Source organism: Merops nubicus, unplaced genomic scaffold (assembly GCF_000691845.1).
Source record: "Merops nubicus isolate BGI_N331 unplaced genomic scaffold, ASM69184v1 scaffold44531, whole genome shotgun sequence".
Classification (NCBI taxonomy): Eukaryota; Metazoa; Chordata; class Aves; order Coraciiformes; family Meropidae; genus Merops; species Merops nubicus.
The window spans coordinates 1-19,698 of record NW_008587051.1 but is presented as its reverse complement, the minus strand read 5'-3'; the positions used below and the strand labels follow the sequence as shown (position 1 = coordinate 19,698).

The following is a 19,698-nucleotide window of genomic DNA, read 5'->3' as shown; positions in this document are numbered from 1 at the left end:
CTGCTGAAGATGAACAGGGTACAAAGATGGTCATCTTAATTCCTTCCTTCAGTGCATCCCAGTGTGATAAAGACCATGCAGGGACTGAAACCCATCCACTTCTCAGGCCCAGGGAAAAAGGGAACTAGAATCCTCAAACCTGATGGCTTATACTGACTAGAAAACATAAAAAATAAACACTACAAAACTTACTCAATTTGATTTGCTGAGGCCTGAGTGCTTGGAGGGTCTTGTGCCAGGCCTCTGTATGGGAGAAACTGAGCTCTGGGGCTGCACCTCAGACCTCCCACTCTTTATAGCAGAAATTTTCATAGAATTGAGTTTATCTGAAATTTTCTAATAGCATGATGTCTCAGTGCACACCACTGGAAAAATAAATGGGGGGTGGAGGGGTGGGGTGTAAACTGTGTGGGGCAGTGGCTGCGTTACTCCAGGGAGTCTGAGCTCTCTGCTCTTGCCTCTCTGGCACCAGTCCTGCACTCAGGCGTGGGCAGACCCCTGTCCCAAGCAATGTGACTGCCACACAGAGGCACACAGAAGCCCTGGAGAAGGGAGGCAGCACGCAGCTGGAACTGCATTTCATGCAAACATGGGTGTCTTTTGGTTTTTTGCAGATCATAGGCTACCGCCCTGGTGCTGGGGTCCCTGTGAGTGTGAACTGCAAAGTGCAGGTACTGCTTTCATCTGTGCTCAGCAGCGTGGTGTGCAGAAGGCCAAAATTCTCCAGTTTCTCATTAGACCACACCAATATCTGTCCTCATTTTAGCCTCAAACACTCAGAGGACCCAGCGCTGCCGATATTTCTTGGTGCAAGGGGGGCTGGTCTGCTGAGAATGACAGAAGCCCCCCATCTCCTGCCTCCCACCCTGGCCCTTGTCCTCCTAGAGCTTTCAGCTCCTGCCAGCCTCACCAGCATTGCTCTGCTCAGTCCCTGAGGGCAGATCTGCAGGGCTGGGTGCTGGGGTGCCAGCTAGAGCCTGGAGCTTGGCTGGGGGAGAGGCTGGAGCTGCTCACATCCATCCCACCCACTTTGCAGGACCCTGGATCAAGAGATACCCCTGTTAAAGCTCCTTCACTTTACTCTGAAGGGAGCTGTATTTCATGTCCCATGTGCCCTGTGTACACCTTTCTTTTTCCCATTCACAGAAAGGCAATGAGAGTGATCTCAGATCAGTGGACTTCTACCCTGGGAATGGGACATTTGATCTCATGTATTATCCCTACTACGGCAAGTTCACTCACGTAAGTAAGGACTCTGGCATCTGTGTTATGTCTCCTTGGGAAGGAGAGGGCAAGAGCTGCTGCACAGAGTACAGATGTGCTTCCTGGCTATTTTGGGCAGATGCAGGCAGGAGAGAGGCCACGGGCACTGGGATTACAGTGCTCTATTTCTGTCTCTGGCAAACCACGGGAAATCCTTGGGGACTCCGGCTCCCTCTTGCCAGCAATGGGAACGATTACATTTATCACCAGGAGACCAAGACTGGCTTTGCTAACTCCCAGAGAAGGTCTTCACACCAGCATTTTCCCAGGTTGTTAGGGAAGTCAGGGGTTAGGTGACACAGGGATAGGGCTTTCATTAAAGCTGTGACAAAACTACTTCAGGCTGGGTGGCTCAAACAGAGCAGTCAGTGGCTATTTCTAAACATGCTTGACAGCACTGCTTTGGTCTGTGCTGGTCTGCAAAGCACTAGGAGGCAATGCGACTTCACAACAAAAGCTGAAGGAGAAAAGAAAGCATAAGGGGAAACATAAGGAGAAGCTTCCCTAGTGTGAGGGTGACAGAGTCCTGGAACACGCTGCCCAGAAAAGCTGTAGAGTTTTCCTTCTCTGGAGACTTTCAGAACTCACTTGGATGTGATTCTGTGCAACAGGTGAACCTGCTTTAGCAGGAGGTTGGATGAGATGATCTCTAGAGGTCCTCTCCAACCCCTACCATTCTGTGATTCTGTAATGGAAGATGAGGCAGGCACTGGACTCCCATTGTCATACTGGCTGAGGATGAATAACAGCTCCAGATGCCAGGTCTGCATGTCCTTTGAGTACACAGATCTGAGGAACACCACAGGTTTCTTATTACAAGCCATAGGTCAGTTTTTTAGAACTGCAGAAAGTATCTGAGAAGTCCCATTATCCAGTTCCTTGTCCTGGCTAATCCATCCAAGAGGCACAGTGCAGTGCAAAGCTCTGACATGATCCCATCCCTTTGAGGCACAGGCAGAAGGGGGCTCAGCCTCAGCATCCTGAGGGACCACGATGGACATTGGGCGAACTCAGATGCCTGGGAACCATCAACCAGTTACTGACAGTTGTTCCTGAACATGAAGGCACTGCCTGCTTTTCTGCTCCCTCAAAAATGACACTTAAATCTTCCTGCTTTTCAGGTCAACTACACATCCCCACTGGTGGCTATGCACTTTACAGACGTGAGGAGGAATTACTCTGTGCCCATTCAGTGCAGTCTGAATGGCAAAGGTATTATCAACGACCTCAACAGCGACCGCTTCCTGGGCAGGATCATCTTCACACTCAGCATTGGAAAGTAGCCACCACAAACACTTAGGTTAAGTCAATCAGAGGCTTTTTCCTTTTTAAAGCATAAAGCCAGCACTTTTTTTTTTTTTTTTTTCTGCTGGGAAAAACAGGCACATGGAGATTTTTGTTAATTTATTTTTGTTCATAGTTGGGAAACAAATGAGGTGCAATGGAGTGTGGAACCACATTTTTCAGCATCTGATGTAAATCATTATTAGTAAAAATTAAAAGTTATTTCTTGGGCAGAGAACCTGCAAAAGCATTTCAGTTTTGATTAAAAAACCTCCTAGTATCTGAACATTATTTTCTAAAGGTCTTTTCTGAGTGACCCCTGTGGAATTCATTTTTCCTGGCTTTAAGTTTTATCCTTCACCAGTTTTATGTGCATTTCTCAGGCAAAAGCTAACAAGAGGGTCGTTTATTAGCACTATTCTTGTTAAAATAATAAACAGCAAAAATTCTGGATTATGCCTGCAATGACAGTTAAAAAGTGAAAATGGTAGAGCTCAAAATGCCTCCTAGGATCTTCAGCACCAGGGACATTTTGACTGCAGCATTTTACACAGGTTGTTCAGCATACTGAAGGTGCTGGAGCAAAGGCCATGTAGAAAATAATTTGCCCTTGACCCTTTCCAACTGTTCCTTCCTGAAGTGGGAAGATTACTGCATTTCTCCCTCCTCCTCTTCACTGCCCCAGGAATCCTCATCAATTCGATAAGGCAGCGATGAGTGAAAGGAGCTCTTCTCTCCCTGTCACTGTTTGCAGGTCAATGGCTCCTCCTGCCCCTGGGCAGGCAGAGAAGTGCCAGTGAAGTGTGTTAGACCTCCCCCCAACATTTCAGGCTTGTTCTTCCCTGTTCCAGGGAGGTCACAGCTATAATGCTGCAGGGAACCGCAGGGAAATGCTCAGTCGTTTCATTGTTAAGAGGTCAATGCTGGTATTAGTGAAGTCATCACTTTATCACCTTCAAAGACTTAGGAAGCACACTCATCCTTGTCAGAGCAGAGTGCTGCTGGCCTGAGCAACCTCTGCTGTGGGGCAGCTGGCCCCTCCAGGGCCCACGAGCGTGTGGCCTTTGTATGTGACAGAGCCGAGCCACGCTCTGCACGTTAGGAGCGAGGAGAGCACAGCAGGGCAGGACACCTTGGGATAATGGACCTGCTGGAAAGCACACTTACTAAAATTACTGGCTGATCAAGAGCATTATGGTATGTTTGTCCTACATCCTAGTCCAGGTACCTAATCTGCCATCATTTCCTGATCTATATAAGTCTCTATGAAGTAATTTTTTTTTGTATTAAAAATAAAGTGACTGCAGTAAAATTAACTCTCTGGTACTGTTCTTACATACATTAAAAAAAATGCAGTTTGTGCCTTTAGCTCCCTGTGCTGGCCAGTTAGGGACTGAACTTCAAAGTAACATTTAATGCTTGAATTTTGAGCACTTGATTAACTTTCTAGGGCCAAAGAGTTCAGAAGCTCAGTGCAGTAAGACTCACAATACACTAAGCATCACAACCAACCACTGGGCAAAAACTAATTAAGAACTTTTAAAAACCTGAGCCAGAGGTAGTTTAGGAACTAATTTTGCTCTGATGTGGTTATTCAACTGACACTGATAAAGCCAGGGCAACACAATCATCCTGCTTGCACAACTCACCCCAAAAGGGCATGTTCTGATCAACAGAAACCAGCTTCTGCCAAGGAAGATGCTGCTGTGGTAGCAGCTCTTGCTTCGACATCAGAAATAAGTTAAACCCACAAACATTTCCCCTCCTTTCAATTGCTCTAGCTCTTTAAAAGTAGTTATATATCTGTAGGACCTTGAAAGGAAACTAAACCCTCCATGCTTCAGGTCATGAAATTAACAGCTCTCCAGCTAGCAATGGGACAAAACTTTATTTACATCTATTCCCTATTGCCTATTGGAAGGATACAGGAAGCAGCTGGGACTTTAGCAGACAGTGGACCCATGCTTTGATCCAATCAACAAAGAAAGATCAACTAACTGAGATGTAAGCACAGGAACAACTTAGAGGCAAAAGTTTCTGTTTCTCCACCAACATCCAGATGCAGGCACATTGACAATCCTGTTGGAAAAGCTCTCAGAAATGGCATGTGTGGCTACTTACACTAAATCAAAGCTCTAAAAACACCATAGTTAACTTTATTTTCCATACACTTATTCTGCTTTCAGCACATTTGTACAGTCATTTCAAGATCTGAAGAGCTGTATATACCACTTTTCATGCTACAACCACCTTAAAGTGCTGGCTCAATATTTGGCTTCTACTGAAGCCCAAAATAACACTTTATATGTGTATATATAATATGTGTGCATCTAGGAAATTGTCACATTTTAAATATAAAAACCTAGCAAAAGTGATGCAAAATACTCCAATCTACAATCTTAGCATGAAACCATAGATGGAATCCATCTGCTGGCAGCGGAGAGGCAACACGCTTGGACAAGCAGGTGTTACTCAGAAACTGCCAGTCCCAAAATAATTCACCATTTACCACTCTGGTAGGGAAATCAAGCACTGTGAGAGCAAAGGTACAACACAAGAGACCAAGACAACCAAATCCAAAGCACGCAGTTCAACTCAGCAGCACTAAATTACACTCCTAAAAAAAGACCACTTGGTTCAGGAGCCCACTTGTGGTACGAAAAACAGTTTTGTCAGATTCAGGTAAAGCTCATCTTTGGTCAGAGGGAGGACATGAATAATAGAATGTACAGGTATTTTTTCAAACATCAAAACAGTCCCTAGAAATCTCTCTCCCCTGAATACAGTTATTATGAGTTACTTAAACACCAGTGTTGACCATCTCCTTTGTGCATGTGAATTACTGAAGGTGCTATCCCTGCAACGTAGATAGAGGCTCAACACACAAAGAGATTAAATATTTAAGCAGCTTTAGTAAACACTTGCTGCAGAGGACAGAAACTTGGTGTACCATCAGTAGCTCTCTGTAGACCTGGCAGCTCTTGAGCTGTCTCACAGTTGGAAATTGGGGTTCACTAGCTGCAAAAGGCTTTCACCAAGATGGATCAAAAAGCTGAAAGAGCAAGAGGCTTCTTTCATCCTATCAACATGATCCTGATAGGAATGAGGAAGAACACAATCACAAATTACTAGCTTCTGTTTTGGTACAGTTTAGATATGGAACATAGAATTGCAGAAGATATGGCATAAATAACAAAGAAAGCATCTTCTAACAAGTCAAATGCTTTTATTCCTTTGGAAGTGACTTTCTTCACTATATTTATATAGTAGTCTTTGCTTTATGATCAGCATTCCTAACACTAGAAATTTTTGGCTCTTATGCTATTCAACTGTTGTTTGAAAAAATGATAATTAGGAGGTTAAAAGCAGATTAATCCTATCAAAACAGACTGGTTTTGTATCTTCACTTGCACTCCCAGATCACAGCTTTTCAGTGATCCCCTGTTAACCCATGACAGCCATCCAAAGGAACTGCAGGAATCTCTGAACAATCTATAATTCTTAGTCTTTGAGAGCTCTCAAAATACTCTTGAGCCTCACGTGGACCTGTGCTGAAATGCTGCAGAGCTTCTTTTCTGTGCACAGAATCAAAGCTGAGACAAACTGCAGCCAGTGAAATTCCAGCCTCCCACCTTCATTTCACAATGGAGCTCAGAACAAAAAGGAAAACACAGTCAAGCAAAATAGCACAGGACAGATTTCCTTTAGCAAACTGTTGGCTTGTCTGAGTACTGAGAGCTCTCCAGGACTGAGCCTCACCTTCGTGAATAAAGACATTAAAGGCATCATGCTAGTGCAAAGCTGTTTAACATACATGAGCAGCCAACTTCTCCATACTGATGTTAGGCAAATTAACTTAAAGGAAGAATCAGGTGTTCTCCTCATATTACATTAGTTTATTAGTGAGATCAGGTACTACCTTTACATTCAGAAGGAACAGGAAATTCAGACTGATTCACAAGAACAAGCTGCTAAGGAAAAAAGGCAACAGCCATATGCCAGGTTCCCAAGAGAAGTCTGCTAAGAGCTGAGTGCTTGTTTTCCCATAGCAGGTGCCTTCCAACATAGCAGTCACACCTTTCATTACGGGTGTAGCGTTAGCATTGTCCAAAATAAGCCGTATACAACTAGAAATTTTCTTGTATAAAAAGATTAACCAACTGAAGTAGTTTCGTAGATATCTTCTTACTCAAAATAATCACATTTCTCACATGGACACACATCAACCCTACTCAATTCTATGGTCCTCTGAACACTTAGTTTCTCCACAATCAGACAGTAGCTTCAAGTAACTCTGCAATTCATCTTCACACTCATGGCACGTTACTCTGTCACAAAGTTGGTTTTTTTTTATAATAAGGAAACTATTAATTTGTTTTTCTTCTTTTTAAAAGGGCAGATCAGGGAGTTTTGGAAAAGAAGAGCAGACATGGTGGCAACAGAGACAGAATTAGGAGATTACACAGACTGATAGCCAGTGCGACTTTTTCTTCTCCCAATGATATAAGAGATAAAGACAAGAATGATTAGGAAGCCAAGGGCCACGCCCACTGCGATGGGAATAAGAAAGTTCAGGTCAGAATCAGCATAGCATTCTTCAGCTGCAGAAAGAAGAAGAACAAAAAAAGCAAGGGTGAATAAATTAGTAAGGGAAATCAAGCGTTAGAAACCAAAGAAGGCAAGCAGCACACATTTTTGAGAACTAACATTGTTATTAGATACAACAGTACATCTAAAGTAAAATCAGCCTTGAGTAAAAATTCATAGATTGATTTCTTTAAACATAGATACTGCACAATTTATATTGGTAACACACTTCTGATTTCTACGTTTAATTTCATCTTCCTCTACCAAACAATCCACTCAGATGAGAAATATGAGGAGAAAAGAGCAGTCTGAGCATGCATTGGCTGCTCACACCTCAGTCAGCAACAATACAGTGACATGCAAGACAAACAGGTGTTACTGCCTTGACCAAGTGACTTCCCAAACCCTCAAGACACGAGCACTTCTCTGGGTTCTAGTCATGAAGAGGAAAAACAGACAGCAAACCAAATAAAGTAGAAACTTACTGAAAACTACAAGAGACAGCCAAGATACAAATGCTGAAAGCACTGAACGGAAAACACTGAAAGACTCGCTCTTTGGGTGAGTAACATATTAATTTTCAATCCAAATACAAGAAAAGGGTTATAAGTTTGAGCTGAGAACTGTGCAGCCCTCACTAAAATCACCACAGGAGAAAAAAAGAAAAGAGACAGCCAGACTGCTACAGTGGATTTTAATGCAGTTTGTGAATTATGTGATGAACTCATGCAAGGATTAGCCAACAACACTGGGAATGGATTCCAAATTGGTGAGACACCTTGGGCATGGAGGCAGGGCTTGGCCTTCTCCCAGTTTATAAGGAGAGCAGAGCTCCACCTGTATGGTGCCAAGATGAGATGTTTAGTACAATAAGATACAGTGCCTGACTTCAACACCATCAGGCTGCTGGGCTTGCATGCTTGTAATAAAGCAGAGCTCTGCATAAAACTTTCAGCTTTGTATTAGAGCAGAGTAAGTGCCATGAGCACATTCAGTGCTTTATCAGAAGTTACCAGTTGTTTCAAGAGAGCATTTTAACCATCTGAGCATCTAACTGATTCAGCCTTAGTTATGGGAAATCTTGATTTAGCTCACCACAGCCCAGCACAAAGTGGCACTTGCCACTACCCCTCCTCAAAAGGCTCTGTGAGGCCTGTGGCTAAGAGCACAGAAATCAACACGTGGAGGTTCAGTACCTGAAAATACTAAACTGACAATCTGAAGGCACTGACTGCCAGGTAGAGCAGCACTTGGAGGGGAAAAAGAAGGAAATATGTCCCTTACACAGTGAGCTACTTAAAATCTGACTACTAAGAATGTAGTAAGCACCTTAAGAAGAGCACTGCATTTGATGTTCAGCTGTCTTTGTTCACTGAAGATCAACACATGCAATTTAACTACCGCATGCAGGATAACAGGTCATTAGTACTAAACATGAATGAATTTGCTAAATTGTGGTGGCTTGCTAAATTGTGTGTGTGAAAGGTGCCCAGCAGGCAGCAACAGAAATTCCCTCTCTCATTTCTAAGGGTAGGAGATCATTGCAATACACAACACACTACAGCTAGGATAAAAAGGGCTTAAAATTTCATACCAGGAACTTTCTATCCTTTACCTCTCTCCAGCTCACCACTGTTGTTGGCACACATCTATTCAGGTATTGTTACTGTACAGTGGTTAGAAGCTTCAGAGAATTGTCTTCAAGTGCAGAACCTGGTAACTGTACACCACGACCAGCAGACTCCACAGCCAGGCCAGGAGGGACAGATTTTTTGACATAATTGGTTGAATTTGTCTCAAAAAAAATCAGAAATTTTGTCCCCCAGTATAAAATCTATCTTCTCTTTTAATTCAAATCAGGAGATGCAACCAATAGCCCCAGATTTTGTGGGTTTATTGATGTATGTGATACACTAGAGAACACTGTGGTAATTTAAAATAAAAAAGGCATTCATTGGCTGGAAATCCTCCTTTTGAGGACTAGAAGCCTGGCATCTTTAAGCACCTTAGAGCACAAGTTTAATATTTAGTAAACTGTAGTTCACTGTCAATAGTAATCAAAACAAACTGCAGTTGATGATATACACATCAATATTCAACACCCACAAGCACCCAGGTTAAATGCTGTTTCCACAGACCAGAACAAAACTGTTTTTATTCACACAATGCCACTGCATGACTTTAATATTCTGAAAGTAAAAGTGTATTTTGGGAGAACTGAAATTAATTCATCAATTGCTTATGCCCTAGAATATAAGTTGCCAGGCTCAAACATAAACCACGACCAGCTTTTGAGTTCAGATTTTTATGAAGTTAAACTTTCCTATTTTAAAACTACTCATATCCAGCACTACAGTGTTTCCTGTAACCAATGAAGTAAGACAATAAGTACTAGGACAACTAATCCCCCCAGAGGTGCTCCTACTGCTGTGGGTACAATGAAGTTGCCTACCTCTGGGCTGCAGTCTTCAGTTAAATAGAAAAAAGGCAAGTTTGAAAAATAACTGCATTAAAATAGAACACTACCACCTCCCTCAGCACTGTAATACCCCTGTAATTATTTAAAGCAGTTATGACTTTCTCCAACAGGGCATCAGACAGTCATCCATAAAACCCTGGCCCAGTCCCCCTCCCCAAAATACAATGGCAATTGTTCTCCTTCCCAAACATTTTAATTCTATCCTATACCTTCTTGAAAACATGTCTGCATGTTACTGTGCATTTATCATTACTGGACACCACAAAGCCCAGTCTTCCAGTGTCTACAGAATCACTGCAAGTCTCCAGGAGAGACAATACTGGAAATAAAACTACAGTAAAACCAGTAATGCTTTGACAAAAAGCCAAACAAACAAACAACAAAAAATCCACAGAAGTCTTTACACTTACTAATAGGAGAGCAGTAACTCCTGCTTGTTCCAAGTTGTGTCATGAGCTCTCACAGGCTCGTACTGATAATTTGATGGAAATCTGATGCCTGCAGGACCACTGCAGTTTAAATTATCTCTGATTTACATCCTTAGGAACCTCCCTGTTGAGCTCTTTCATAAGTACCTATTAAAATCTTTGTGTTTTCCTTCACATTGAAGAAGCTTCAGCCGACTTCAGCTTCCACTTCAGCAAGGTGCTGGTGTTATTTTGGCTTTGTGCAGCAGATAAGAAGGCAGCTTTCAGATAATGATTATGTAAGTAGTGCAGGCTAGAATCAAGGAGAAAGGGTGTAGGACTAGACCACACTTTTCCCTCTTGTCGTAGGACTGTGGAGTTCACAAGACTGGCCAGAAAGAGGTATAGTAATGGGAAGACTGTCTCTTTTGATGCAGGAAAGTGTCTAGCGGCAGAAGTTCTGTTACCAGAAGAACCTGCAGCCCAGAGAGGATCAACACAGCTTTTGTCACAGAGGATGAAGCTACTGACCAATTCCCAGAATGCTCCCTAATGCCTTCCCACTTTTGCTGAATGCAGAGAGCAATTCCCTTTTCCATGGTGACTGTAAGAAGAAACTCAGCCCTTCCCAGCTGCACACCAATCTAAGATGGGCAGCAAAACCAACCACACAAACAGCTCGTCTGGATGGAGATACAACTGCCCAAAAAAGTTTACAAGCACGTTTCTAATGATGAACCAGGTGTAGTGTCTCAGCTAGTTCCCAAGCTGCCTTCTGCTAGTGTGCTGTACCCAGGCACACTTCAGAATGTGCTGCAGAAGGACACATTAAGACACAGGCCACAGAGGACTGAGAAGCACCTTCACCAGCAGTGTAACAGAACCTCAGGTGTAGACTGATTGAAGTTGACCTTACTCATTTAGTTTATTTTCTTTTAAAAAAGACAGTACAAGGCATCCGTTTCCAAAGGGGTTAAAAAATGTGAACAAGTTTCCTTAAGAAATAGAACAATCTTTATTATTTAGAGCACATGTTGAACAGGTTGACAGTTCCCTATGGAGCAGTACATACAGGAAAACTAGTGGTTTTATAACAACAGGCAGTCAGGTGAAACTTTGACCTTTTCTGAACCAGTTATCTGCACTTCTGTCTAGGAGTACTTTAATTTCTGAGCCAATATACTTGCAAATGAAGATTCAGTTGCAGGTTTTCACAAACATACCTGTAGTACTGCTGATTTTGGGAGCAGTTTACACTAATCTTCTATAGGGTCACTTGGAAACAGTGCACAGTTTAAAAATTTGCATGGTCAGATGAATGCTGCATGGTAACTACTCCTTAACAGAAATGCTTGTGTTAACTGGTGCCACTAAACAGCAGTCCCAAAAATGCTAAAAAATCTATATGAACTTCTGCATTTGAGGATATATTAATATCAAAGTAATTAGATCCACTTTTTTTTTTTTTTCAATTAAAATGGAAAGTCTTGAAGCTTTTTTCAGGATTAAACTCTTATAGTAGTTCCCCACTTTCATTAAAATGAATTTCAGTAACTGATGCAAAATTCAAGCTGTAGACTACAAGGTATAGTAAGCATCATCCACCCATACTTGCTTCCTTGGCTAGTGTCAAGATTAAATTGTTTTTTACTAAAAAAAAAAAAATACTGAAAGAAGTGTATTTTATGATTTGTATACAAACATGCCACAGACATCTCTACAACCCTAGAAAACATTAATAAAACACTAAACCAGCTTTGATGCAGTCTTAACTCATTCTCAAGGGAGAGGCAACGTTATGTTAATTAAGTAACTAGTTTAAGCAGCTCATGTTATGACATAGGCCAAAAAAGCCACACTTACCTAAAAGTCTAAAAGACTTCTTTTTTCCATGCAGTAAAAACTACATATTACAGCACAAGGAGGCCAGAGAAGTCCTGCAGCAAGGCTTAGTCTCTACAGAGCTGCAGTTTAAGAACAGTCCAGTTGCACTGCATTGTTTTAAGCTAGTTATCCTTTCCATACAGCAAGGAAAAACAGGTGTTGTGGGTCCATCTTAGACTTGTTTGGCTTTTGCATCCTTAACATTAATAAGTGCTGCACAGCAATCAAACACAAAGTAGGCTGAACATTCAGAATACCAATGGCAGGCAGTTATAATGTGAATTCTGATAGGCAGAGAACCATTCAGGATGAAGATTTAAACACAGCTCAAGCTGCAACAACAGATACTGGCTCATTAAATGAAAGCATCTCTAAGTGATGGTCATTCAAAGCAACAAGACAGACCAGTTCTGTGCAGAGTATGATATAAAGTTAAGTGCACTTTAAAAGTTCTTGAATATTGAGAAAGGTTATTCCCTTTAAACTGATGCCAGCAAAAAAGCTTGCCATTAATTTAGCAGAACTCTGCCTCAGTTGAGTATTTTAGAGGATTGCCAAGGTATAATAAATGATAAAGAATTCAGTGCCTAACAGTATTTATTTTTTTTTCTCAAAAGCATTTGGAAATGACACTGAAGTCTTCCCATCTATCCACCATTTGGCAAGCACAGGTTACCCATTTTGTTTGTCTGGTGAGGGTATAGGAATGATTCCTGAAACTACACCAAGGCAGGAGTAAACTACTCAAACTCTGTAAAAGCTAAGTAAATTACCACTGTCACTTCAAAGGATCACTTAATCATCAGCCTAAAGTTCAATCCTAATGAAAACGAAGTTGTTACTGAGCATTGTATAATCCCTGTTAAATAGGAGTCAACATAGTGACTACTGCTGCCAGCTTAACCCACAATTATGACAAGAACTAAGGAACTCAGAGGAGAAAAGCAAGTACAAATTCCATGCTATTCTGGGAGTTGCCCAATGCCCATCAGTTTAGCATGTGTTCTTGTTTCAGGCTACGGTTTGTAAAAAGCAGGAATAAATCCTGAACTCTTCAGGGTTTTTGCAAGATAAAATCCTTAGCCTAGCAATCCATCCAGTATTTGACATCCTCAAAACAGCTACAAACCCCACGTTGTCTTCTTAGAGCAGGAAAACTAAAAATGGAGTTCTGCTTCATCCAAGATAAACATTCTCTCTCCATTTCTCATCTCCAATTAGCTGTGGTTAGTAATTGCTCCTAAGTTTAGGTCTTTTTTGGACTTCAGAACTTGCACTTGCTTTGTTTAGAGTGAAATCAGAACAGGAATCACATTTAGATTCACAAAGTTTGATATCCAGCATAGCTTTTTCTTCTGCCAATTATGTAAGCAACCACTATAATGGCAATCAAGACAGCAAGTGCAGCACCAACTACAATGGGGATTAGGATGTCGTCACCATCCAGCGAACACTCCTGGGCTGTAGATGAGAAAAAGGTTGCAACAAGGAATAAATACAGACAGAACTGCAGAGGTCTCACGGGTACATCTAACATTTATGCATTAAAATCACTTGGAATGGTTGATGAATTTTAGTGAACTAACAGTGTATGAGTTTTCAGGTACACAAGATCTGTACTAGACAAAGGAGTTGCCATTCTTCTACTTTTCAGACAGAATCAGGATTATCTATTTGATGCTTAAGGCAAGTCTGGTGCTTTGACTCATTAAGAATAAGGTGATCCAGATCTGGTTATCAAGAAAAATGGAGACACATTATGGAGAGATGAAGTAACTTTAATTAGGAAAAGGAAGCCAGCTGCTACTTGAACTACAGAGTGCAATGGGACTCTAACTCTTTAGAACATATTATGATAAATACTCTTCAGTCTGCATACATCTAGGGAGTTAACTTCTACCTAAAAAAGGAATTTAAAAAAATCTGCTCTCCATCTGTCTACAGATTAGCCTCATCTAACAAAGACTGCACTGCACCATTAAGTACAAAGATGAGATTATTCCACAGTTTAAGAAAGTGGTTGTTTAAGCCATTAGAGTTTCTCAGACAAGACCAGGACAATGCAGCAAAAAAACATTTTAGAATCTTGCTTCAGTTCTGGATATTCATGACTGCATCTCAAAGAAGCTCTATCAGTTTTCCTCCTAGCACTCCTATTCCTTAGGCTGACAGGTAAAAAGAAACACCTAACAGTATTATTGAAGTCTACTTCTGCTAAAGTTTTGTCCCATTTTCTTATATATTCAAGCTACAAAATCATGTATTGTCAAGATGATGTCAGATAATTTGTATTCTGCAAAGCAACACTTAAATTCCTCTTCAGTGCCTCTAGCTCCTTCAAGTTTTATGGAGAACCAAGATACCTAGGTTGTTTTGTTTGTTTGGTTGTTTTTTAACACATTTTTGAAGTGAGAGCAAAGCTTTCTGTGAAGTTAAATGTCAGCCTCAGAACTTCTCTTCATTCCGTGTGTAAAAAAACAATGGAACAAGAACTTCAAAATCAAAGTTGGGCTTGTGCCCAACACTGGTGCTTTTCAGAAAGTAAGAATTTTTCAAGAACTGTAAGAATTAACAGAAAAAGAACTCTTACCTGCAGAGAACTTATTTTCCAACACAAGGAATGGCTGAATCCACAGATTAAAAGTATGTATTTGAAATTCTTCATTAATCTCAAGAGTTTGCTCACTTCGGCACATGTAAGAACTACCCACGAAAGCTTCCCACTTGCTGAAATTGTTGTTAACTGCACTGGAAATGACTAAACAAAGGGGGGAAAAATGAAAAAAAAAAGAAATTTGCATGCCCACTTTAAATGCAAGATGAGTTGTTAATACAATTATAACACAAAGGAGCTGAATCTACAGTGGCAAACTTTTCGGCACTGACTACTCTGTAAAACAAAGTTGTCTGAAGTGTGATTGATGTGCTTAACCAAAAGATGTCAGGCACTGAAGCTACTACAGCACTTAGCAGTAACCTGTCCTCCCACAGACACGACATCAGGGCTTTCCCTGTACCTCCACTCAGCAGAACATTGCAGCTGTGTGCATTTTAGCTTTACTGCCCTTTTAGCTGCAGTAGCCGTGGCAATCGACTTCAAAAAAAACTCCCATACTTTTGATTTGGAAAAAAATGTGTACTTTAGTTTTCCAAGGACTGGTCTCTTTTCCCAGTGAGAGTTAAGCAGAAGTGGTGGGAAGATACAGCAGCATCTTCAAAGAAGACAACAGTTGGCTTAGGAAAAGAAGCTTTAGAATTAATTATGTTACTAAAAACAGTCATAGAGGCCCTCTTGATTTATGTATGTTTATAATGAAGAAAGAGACTCCACTAGCAGAAGTTTCAGGAAAAAGAGAATGACCCCACACTGCTGTTTAAAGTAACCCCTACAGCCATTTCTGCTCATTACTTTTGCTCCTACTAAAGTCAAGACTTAAAAAGTAAGAAGTAACAGTAAGCATAGATAGCACTGAAAGAAAGTCAGAAGTATTTGATAAATGCAGACATTAAAGCAAGTGTGAGCTTTTATTCAAGGCAGATACTATTTCTTACCAGAACCATTCAGATGGTTGAGCAGCGTAACGTTCACCTCTTTCAGGTAATATTTTTGTGCAGCTGAACTTGTGTTTTTCTGTTCAAAAAGCAAGAACCAACTGTCAGTGTGCAATTCTGCACTCTTAAGAACACATACTTTACAAAGGCTAACACATTTACCACAGTCTTACATTTTCTACAACTTTAACCCAATTCTCCATTTGCTTTGAGGCAGTCTGCTAGTCAGTTCCACTTTTGATATGGGAACAGCCTCCCACCAGCAAGTGACAGAAGGATTTTACTGCCACAGCACACAACACTGTTACAGTGGAAACTGAGTTCAAAATAAAAATTACTTACAACAACAAATGTGAAACCAATCAATGTGCTATTTCCATCATTGAATTTCAGGGTAGCTCTTGTGTTACCACAGGTGCCATCTACGGTGGTTGTCCTCGGATTGATGTTGATCAGACGAGGCTGAAATACAGACACACCACGTCAAAGACATTCAGCTGCCATTAGGAATCTACTGTTTCAATCAGCAGCAGGCTTAGGCTAGAAGAGCCTGACAGTAGGAAGATTAAGCCTGGCTTCTATCAAGCCAAGGCTACTTAAGTTTATATGCTGGTGATACTGATGCAAACAAATTGCCCAGTGAAGTCTTATTGTTTTGACCCAATACAACAGGTTAGCTTTGGCTTCCTCCATGGGGAGGGACAGTATCTGCAGGGACCAAGAGCCTTCCAAGCTACGACAGTTCCAGGCTTTAATGACACTAGAGGCACTCCCAGCAGTGAGTTACAGAGAATCCAGGTAACGTTCTGAAGCTAGATATCACAACACAAAACTGTTCTGATGCCAGAGAGGTGCCATGGACAATGCTCTGAAGCAGCTCTGGACAGCTGATACCCTGCACTTGCACTTCATACCAAATGACTACAGCAACCTTTCTACTCTTCTAGAACAGAAGAAGCACCTTGTCTTGGGTAACATTCAGCTGCAGCCCCACAATAGCCAGGAAACAAGAGTTATTTCCGCTTCTAAGAGAGTAGTTTCCTGTGTCTGGATTCACAGGTTTGGGAAGAGTGGTTGGAGCAGGTGCTGAAGTGGTGGTAGATGCAGTAGTTGTATTGGCCACAGTAGGCAGGACAGTAGGTGCAGCTGTAGGTGCATCAGCGCGACATCTGGACTCTGAAAAGAAATTTTAACCACCATTTCAGTGCTGAAATTTTATTAGTCTTGTGACTCAGAGGTCAGTTCAACAGAGATAAGATAGTGTTTCTTCAATTTCTCCACTGAAATTCAGGCTCACTGGGAGCCTGCTAATGACCAAGTCAGAAGCCTCAAACTCAGCACTATGACACAGTATCCCAAACACTTCACAGCTACCATTTATTCTCAGAAATTCTGCAATGCTGGCAGCTTTAAATCCATGTAGCTCATGCTACACTACTTACCTCTGACACATGGCAGTGAAATAGGAGGACAAAGATCACTAAGTGATGTCATGGTTTAACTCCAGTTAACTCTATCCCAGCCAAAGCCAGCATGAGTGATTATAAAAGTGTGATACATATTTGCTGTACACAAAGCAAGCAAACCTGTTGAGCCGTATGTAGCAGGATGATGCACCCATGCCTTGTCAGTAGTTCAGCTACAAAACAACAGGCTCTGAACTATTTAAATAAAAAACTAGAGGCTACCTCTGAAAATGGATGACAGTTAAAAACCTCAAAGCTCAAATTATCTAGGCAGCAACACGAGTTCTGAAGGGCTTATTTTTAATATACCAATTCCTGGAATATACACTTTACTAGACCACCACCTTGGCATGGGAACAATTTACATTACCATATACAACTATATCAGTTCTACTAATCTATTTTTCCAGGAAAAGGAAAGACATACTAAAGGATGGTTTCATGAATATTATTTAACACAGCACATCTTAGAACTGGTGGATTCTTTATTATGGGACTTTGAGCCCTGCGCTAAGGTGCAACACAACAAAGCTCATTCACAAATTGAAACTCTCACCTTTTTTACTGATTGTGCCATTGGGAACAAAAGCCTGCACAGTAACATTCCAGAAAATCTGTGTTACGTTTTCTGCTTCAAGGAGCTCAGTATTATGACACACAAAGACGTTATTCAGCTGCACTGGACGCATAGAATCCTTTACAACAATAGTAACTGGTCCTACAAATAAGCACAAGTATTTTAATGGCTTACGAGCTACAAGAACATTTACAGGTAGTGTTATGCTTTATATAATTCCCTAAGACAAAGAGATAATTAAGCTTAACAATCCCAGCCTCTCTTGAATGATTTACCTATGTGTCCTGACCTGAAGTGCTAAGTAATGCAGGGAAGTGACCCAACTTCCAGATCTAGACAAGCCATTAGAAATGTGAACCCTTTTACTTCAGTTTCTATTTTGGGAAAAAAAACCAAAACAAAACAAAAACAAAAACCTAGCATTAATAGGTTTTAATACATGGAAACCAAACACTTTGTTGCTTTGCTAAGTGGGAGTTCAAGCAGTGCACACTAAAACAAATCTTCCATATGTCTGTTGTCTACTAGCAGCACCTCTCTGAGGAGGGCTGTCCACATAGCTCACTCTGCACAGAGCATTACCTTTCCTCTTTGCATCAGGGAACACAGCAGCATCCCCCGTGTTGTAGGTAAAGGTGATGAAGTCCCCCCGGTAAGTTTCGTTGGTTTTGGTGAAGTTCACACTCCAAGAGTGACCTTCTCCAAACTGCACTGCCAGAAGTGCAGCCTGTGTGTCACTGCCACAGACGCTGCCATTGTGTGTCACACTGGATGACAAACTCAACGTTGTGTTTTTCTAGAAGAAAAGGGGAATTTAAATTGTTTGCACAGACAGCAGTTCTTCCCCATGACAATGTCATAAACCTGCTGGAGTTAGATGGAACCTTGCACAAGATTAGCGAGATTATTTTAGGTTATTCTATGAAATTATGAACTAGGCTCCCTGACATCTACCTTTCAGAGACATATCAGATTTGGGTACAAAAGTACTCATCTAACTCGGCTGTAAACATCGACCGTGCAGAGCTGCCACTTACATTTGTTATTTGGGCTAAGAACATTACTACCCTGACACACAAAACCCACCAACTTTCATCACTATGCTATTTAAGTAAGTGCAACAGGGAACTGGCAGTTATTTGTATTAATAAGAACTTATGCTTTGTTTTAAAATTAATATTTAGGAATAATCTTAACAACTGGCTTAGTTAAAAACCAAACAAACAAATGGTAAAAACCACCAAACGCCCCAGGTAAATGAGCATACTTAAACTTTTACCCAGGACAAAATACAGTCCTCAGCAGAGTATACTTCCGAATACTTACATAATCACTACTGTTCGTTTCATATTTTATCAAGAATTCCATCATCCATTTTGCATACAGGCATGTAGCATTAGAGGCATCCTTTACATCTACTTCCACCGCATAGGACTGCAAAAAACCTATAAGAGGTGATTATTAACTACCAAGACATTGCTCTTACTTCATTTTCTAGAGCTGTTTAAGAAGACAGCTCATTACAAAGCAATAAATTATTTCAGGAGTGGATTCAATTTGCCAGTCACTGAAACAGTAACTAGATTTCTAAAAGGTATTAAAACTAGGAAGGACACCATGAAGCTATCAAAGCTTAGTTAAAATTGATAGAATGTTCTGTAGTCTATTCATTTCACAAAGACTAACAATCATAGAATGGTTTGGGTTGGAAGGAACCTCACAGACCATCTGGTTCCAGAGATATCCCAGGGACACCTCCCACTAGACCAGGTTACTCAAAGCCCCACCCAGCCCAGCCTTGAACACTTCCAGAATGGAGCATCCACAACTTCTCCAGCCAACCTGTTCCAGTGTCTCACCACCCTCAGAGTGCTGAATTCATTCCTAGCATCTAATCCAAGTCTAGATTTAAGTGAGCACTTGCTTTCTGGTGCCGAAGTTAGCAGGCTGAAGTGCAGGAGCACAGCACAACAGCGCACTGCTTGTGGGCCAAGCAGTGGCCTTGCAGTCCTGCTATCTGCTCCACCGGTGCCATGACTCAAGCGCACCTCTCAGAGACCTTCCCTGCCTTCAGCGCCCTCCCACAACTCCCGGCTCGGAACACACACGCACGTTAAATTCCCTCCCCGTTTGGAGAGAACTTCCCACGTTTATCGCATTTCCAACCCGGCGACCCCAGCAGAGGCCCCTCCCCGCGGC

At 41.5% G+C, this 19,698-nt stretch overlaps 2 protein-coding genes across 2 annotated transcripts in view; one reads left to right on the top strand and one right to left on the bottom strand.

Moving 5' to 3' along the window:
• Positions 1-2,546, top strand: part of ATP1B4 (ATPase, Na+/K+ transporting, beta 4 polypeptide) — a gene marked incomplete at its 5' end in the record, with an annotated part of 4,074 nt that extends 1,528 nt beyond the window's left edge. The window contains 4 exon segments of the mRNA XM_008948802.1: positions 1-18; positions 615-671; positions 1,147-1,242; positions 2,385-2,546. The exon segment at positions 1-18 is cut by the window's left edge and continues 15 nt beyond it. Coding sequence (XP_008947050.1) covers positions 1-18; positions 615-671; positions 1,147-1,242; positions 2,385-2,546 — 333 coding nt within the window.
• A 10,441-nt stretch (positions 2,547-12,987) lies between these two features.
• Positions 12,988-18,939, bottom strand: LAMP2 (lysosomal-associated membrane protein 2). The gene is made up of 8 exons (XM_008948801.1): positions 18,826-18,939; positions 18,082-18,295; positions 17,479-17,640; positions 16,418-16,632; positions 15,799-15,918; positions 15,457-15,535; positions 14,495-14,662; positions 12,988-13,365 (listed from the first exon to the last, which is right to left on the bottom strand). The coding sequence occupies exons 1-8, from the start codon at positions 18,868-18,870 to the stop codon at positions 13,226-13,228; spliced, it is 1,143 nt and encodes a 380-aa protein (XP_008947049.1). The 5' UTR covers positions 18,871-18,939; the 3' UTR covers positions 12,988-13,225.
• Positions 18,940-19,698: the final 759 nt, after the last annotated feature.

Coding starts and splice junctions, on each gene's coding strand:
- LAMP2 (XM_008948801.1), bottom strand. CDS start 18,870: ATGATGGAATTCTTGATAAAATATGAAACGAACAGTAGTGATTAT. Junction 14,663..15,456: donor CAACCATCTGAATGGTTCTG/GTAAGAAATAGT, acceptor CCCTTTGTTTAG/TCATTTCCAGTGCAGTTAAC. Junction 13,366..14,494: donor GGAAAATAAGTTCTCTGCAG/GTAAGAGTTCTT, acceptor TCTCATCTACAG/CCCAGGAGTGTTCGCTGGAT.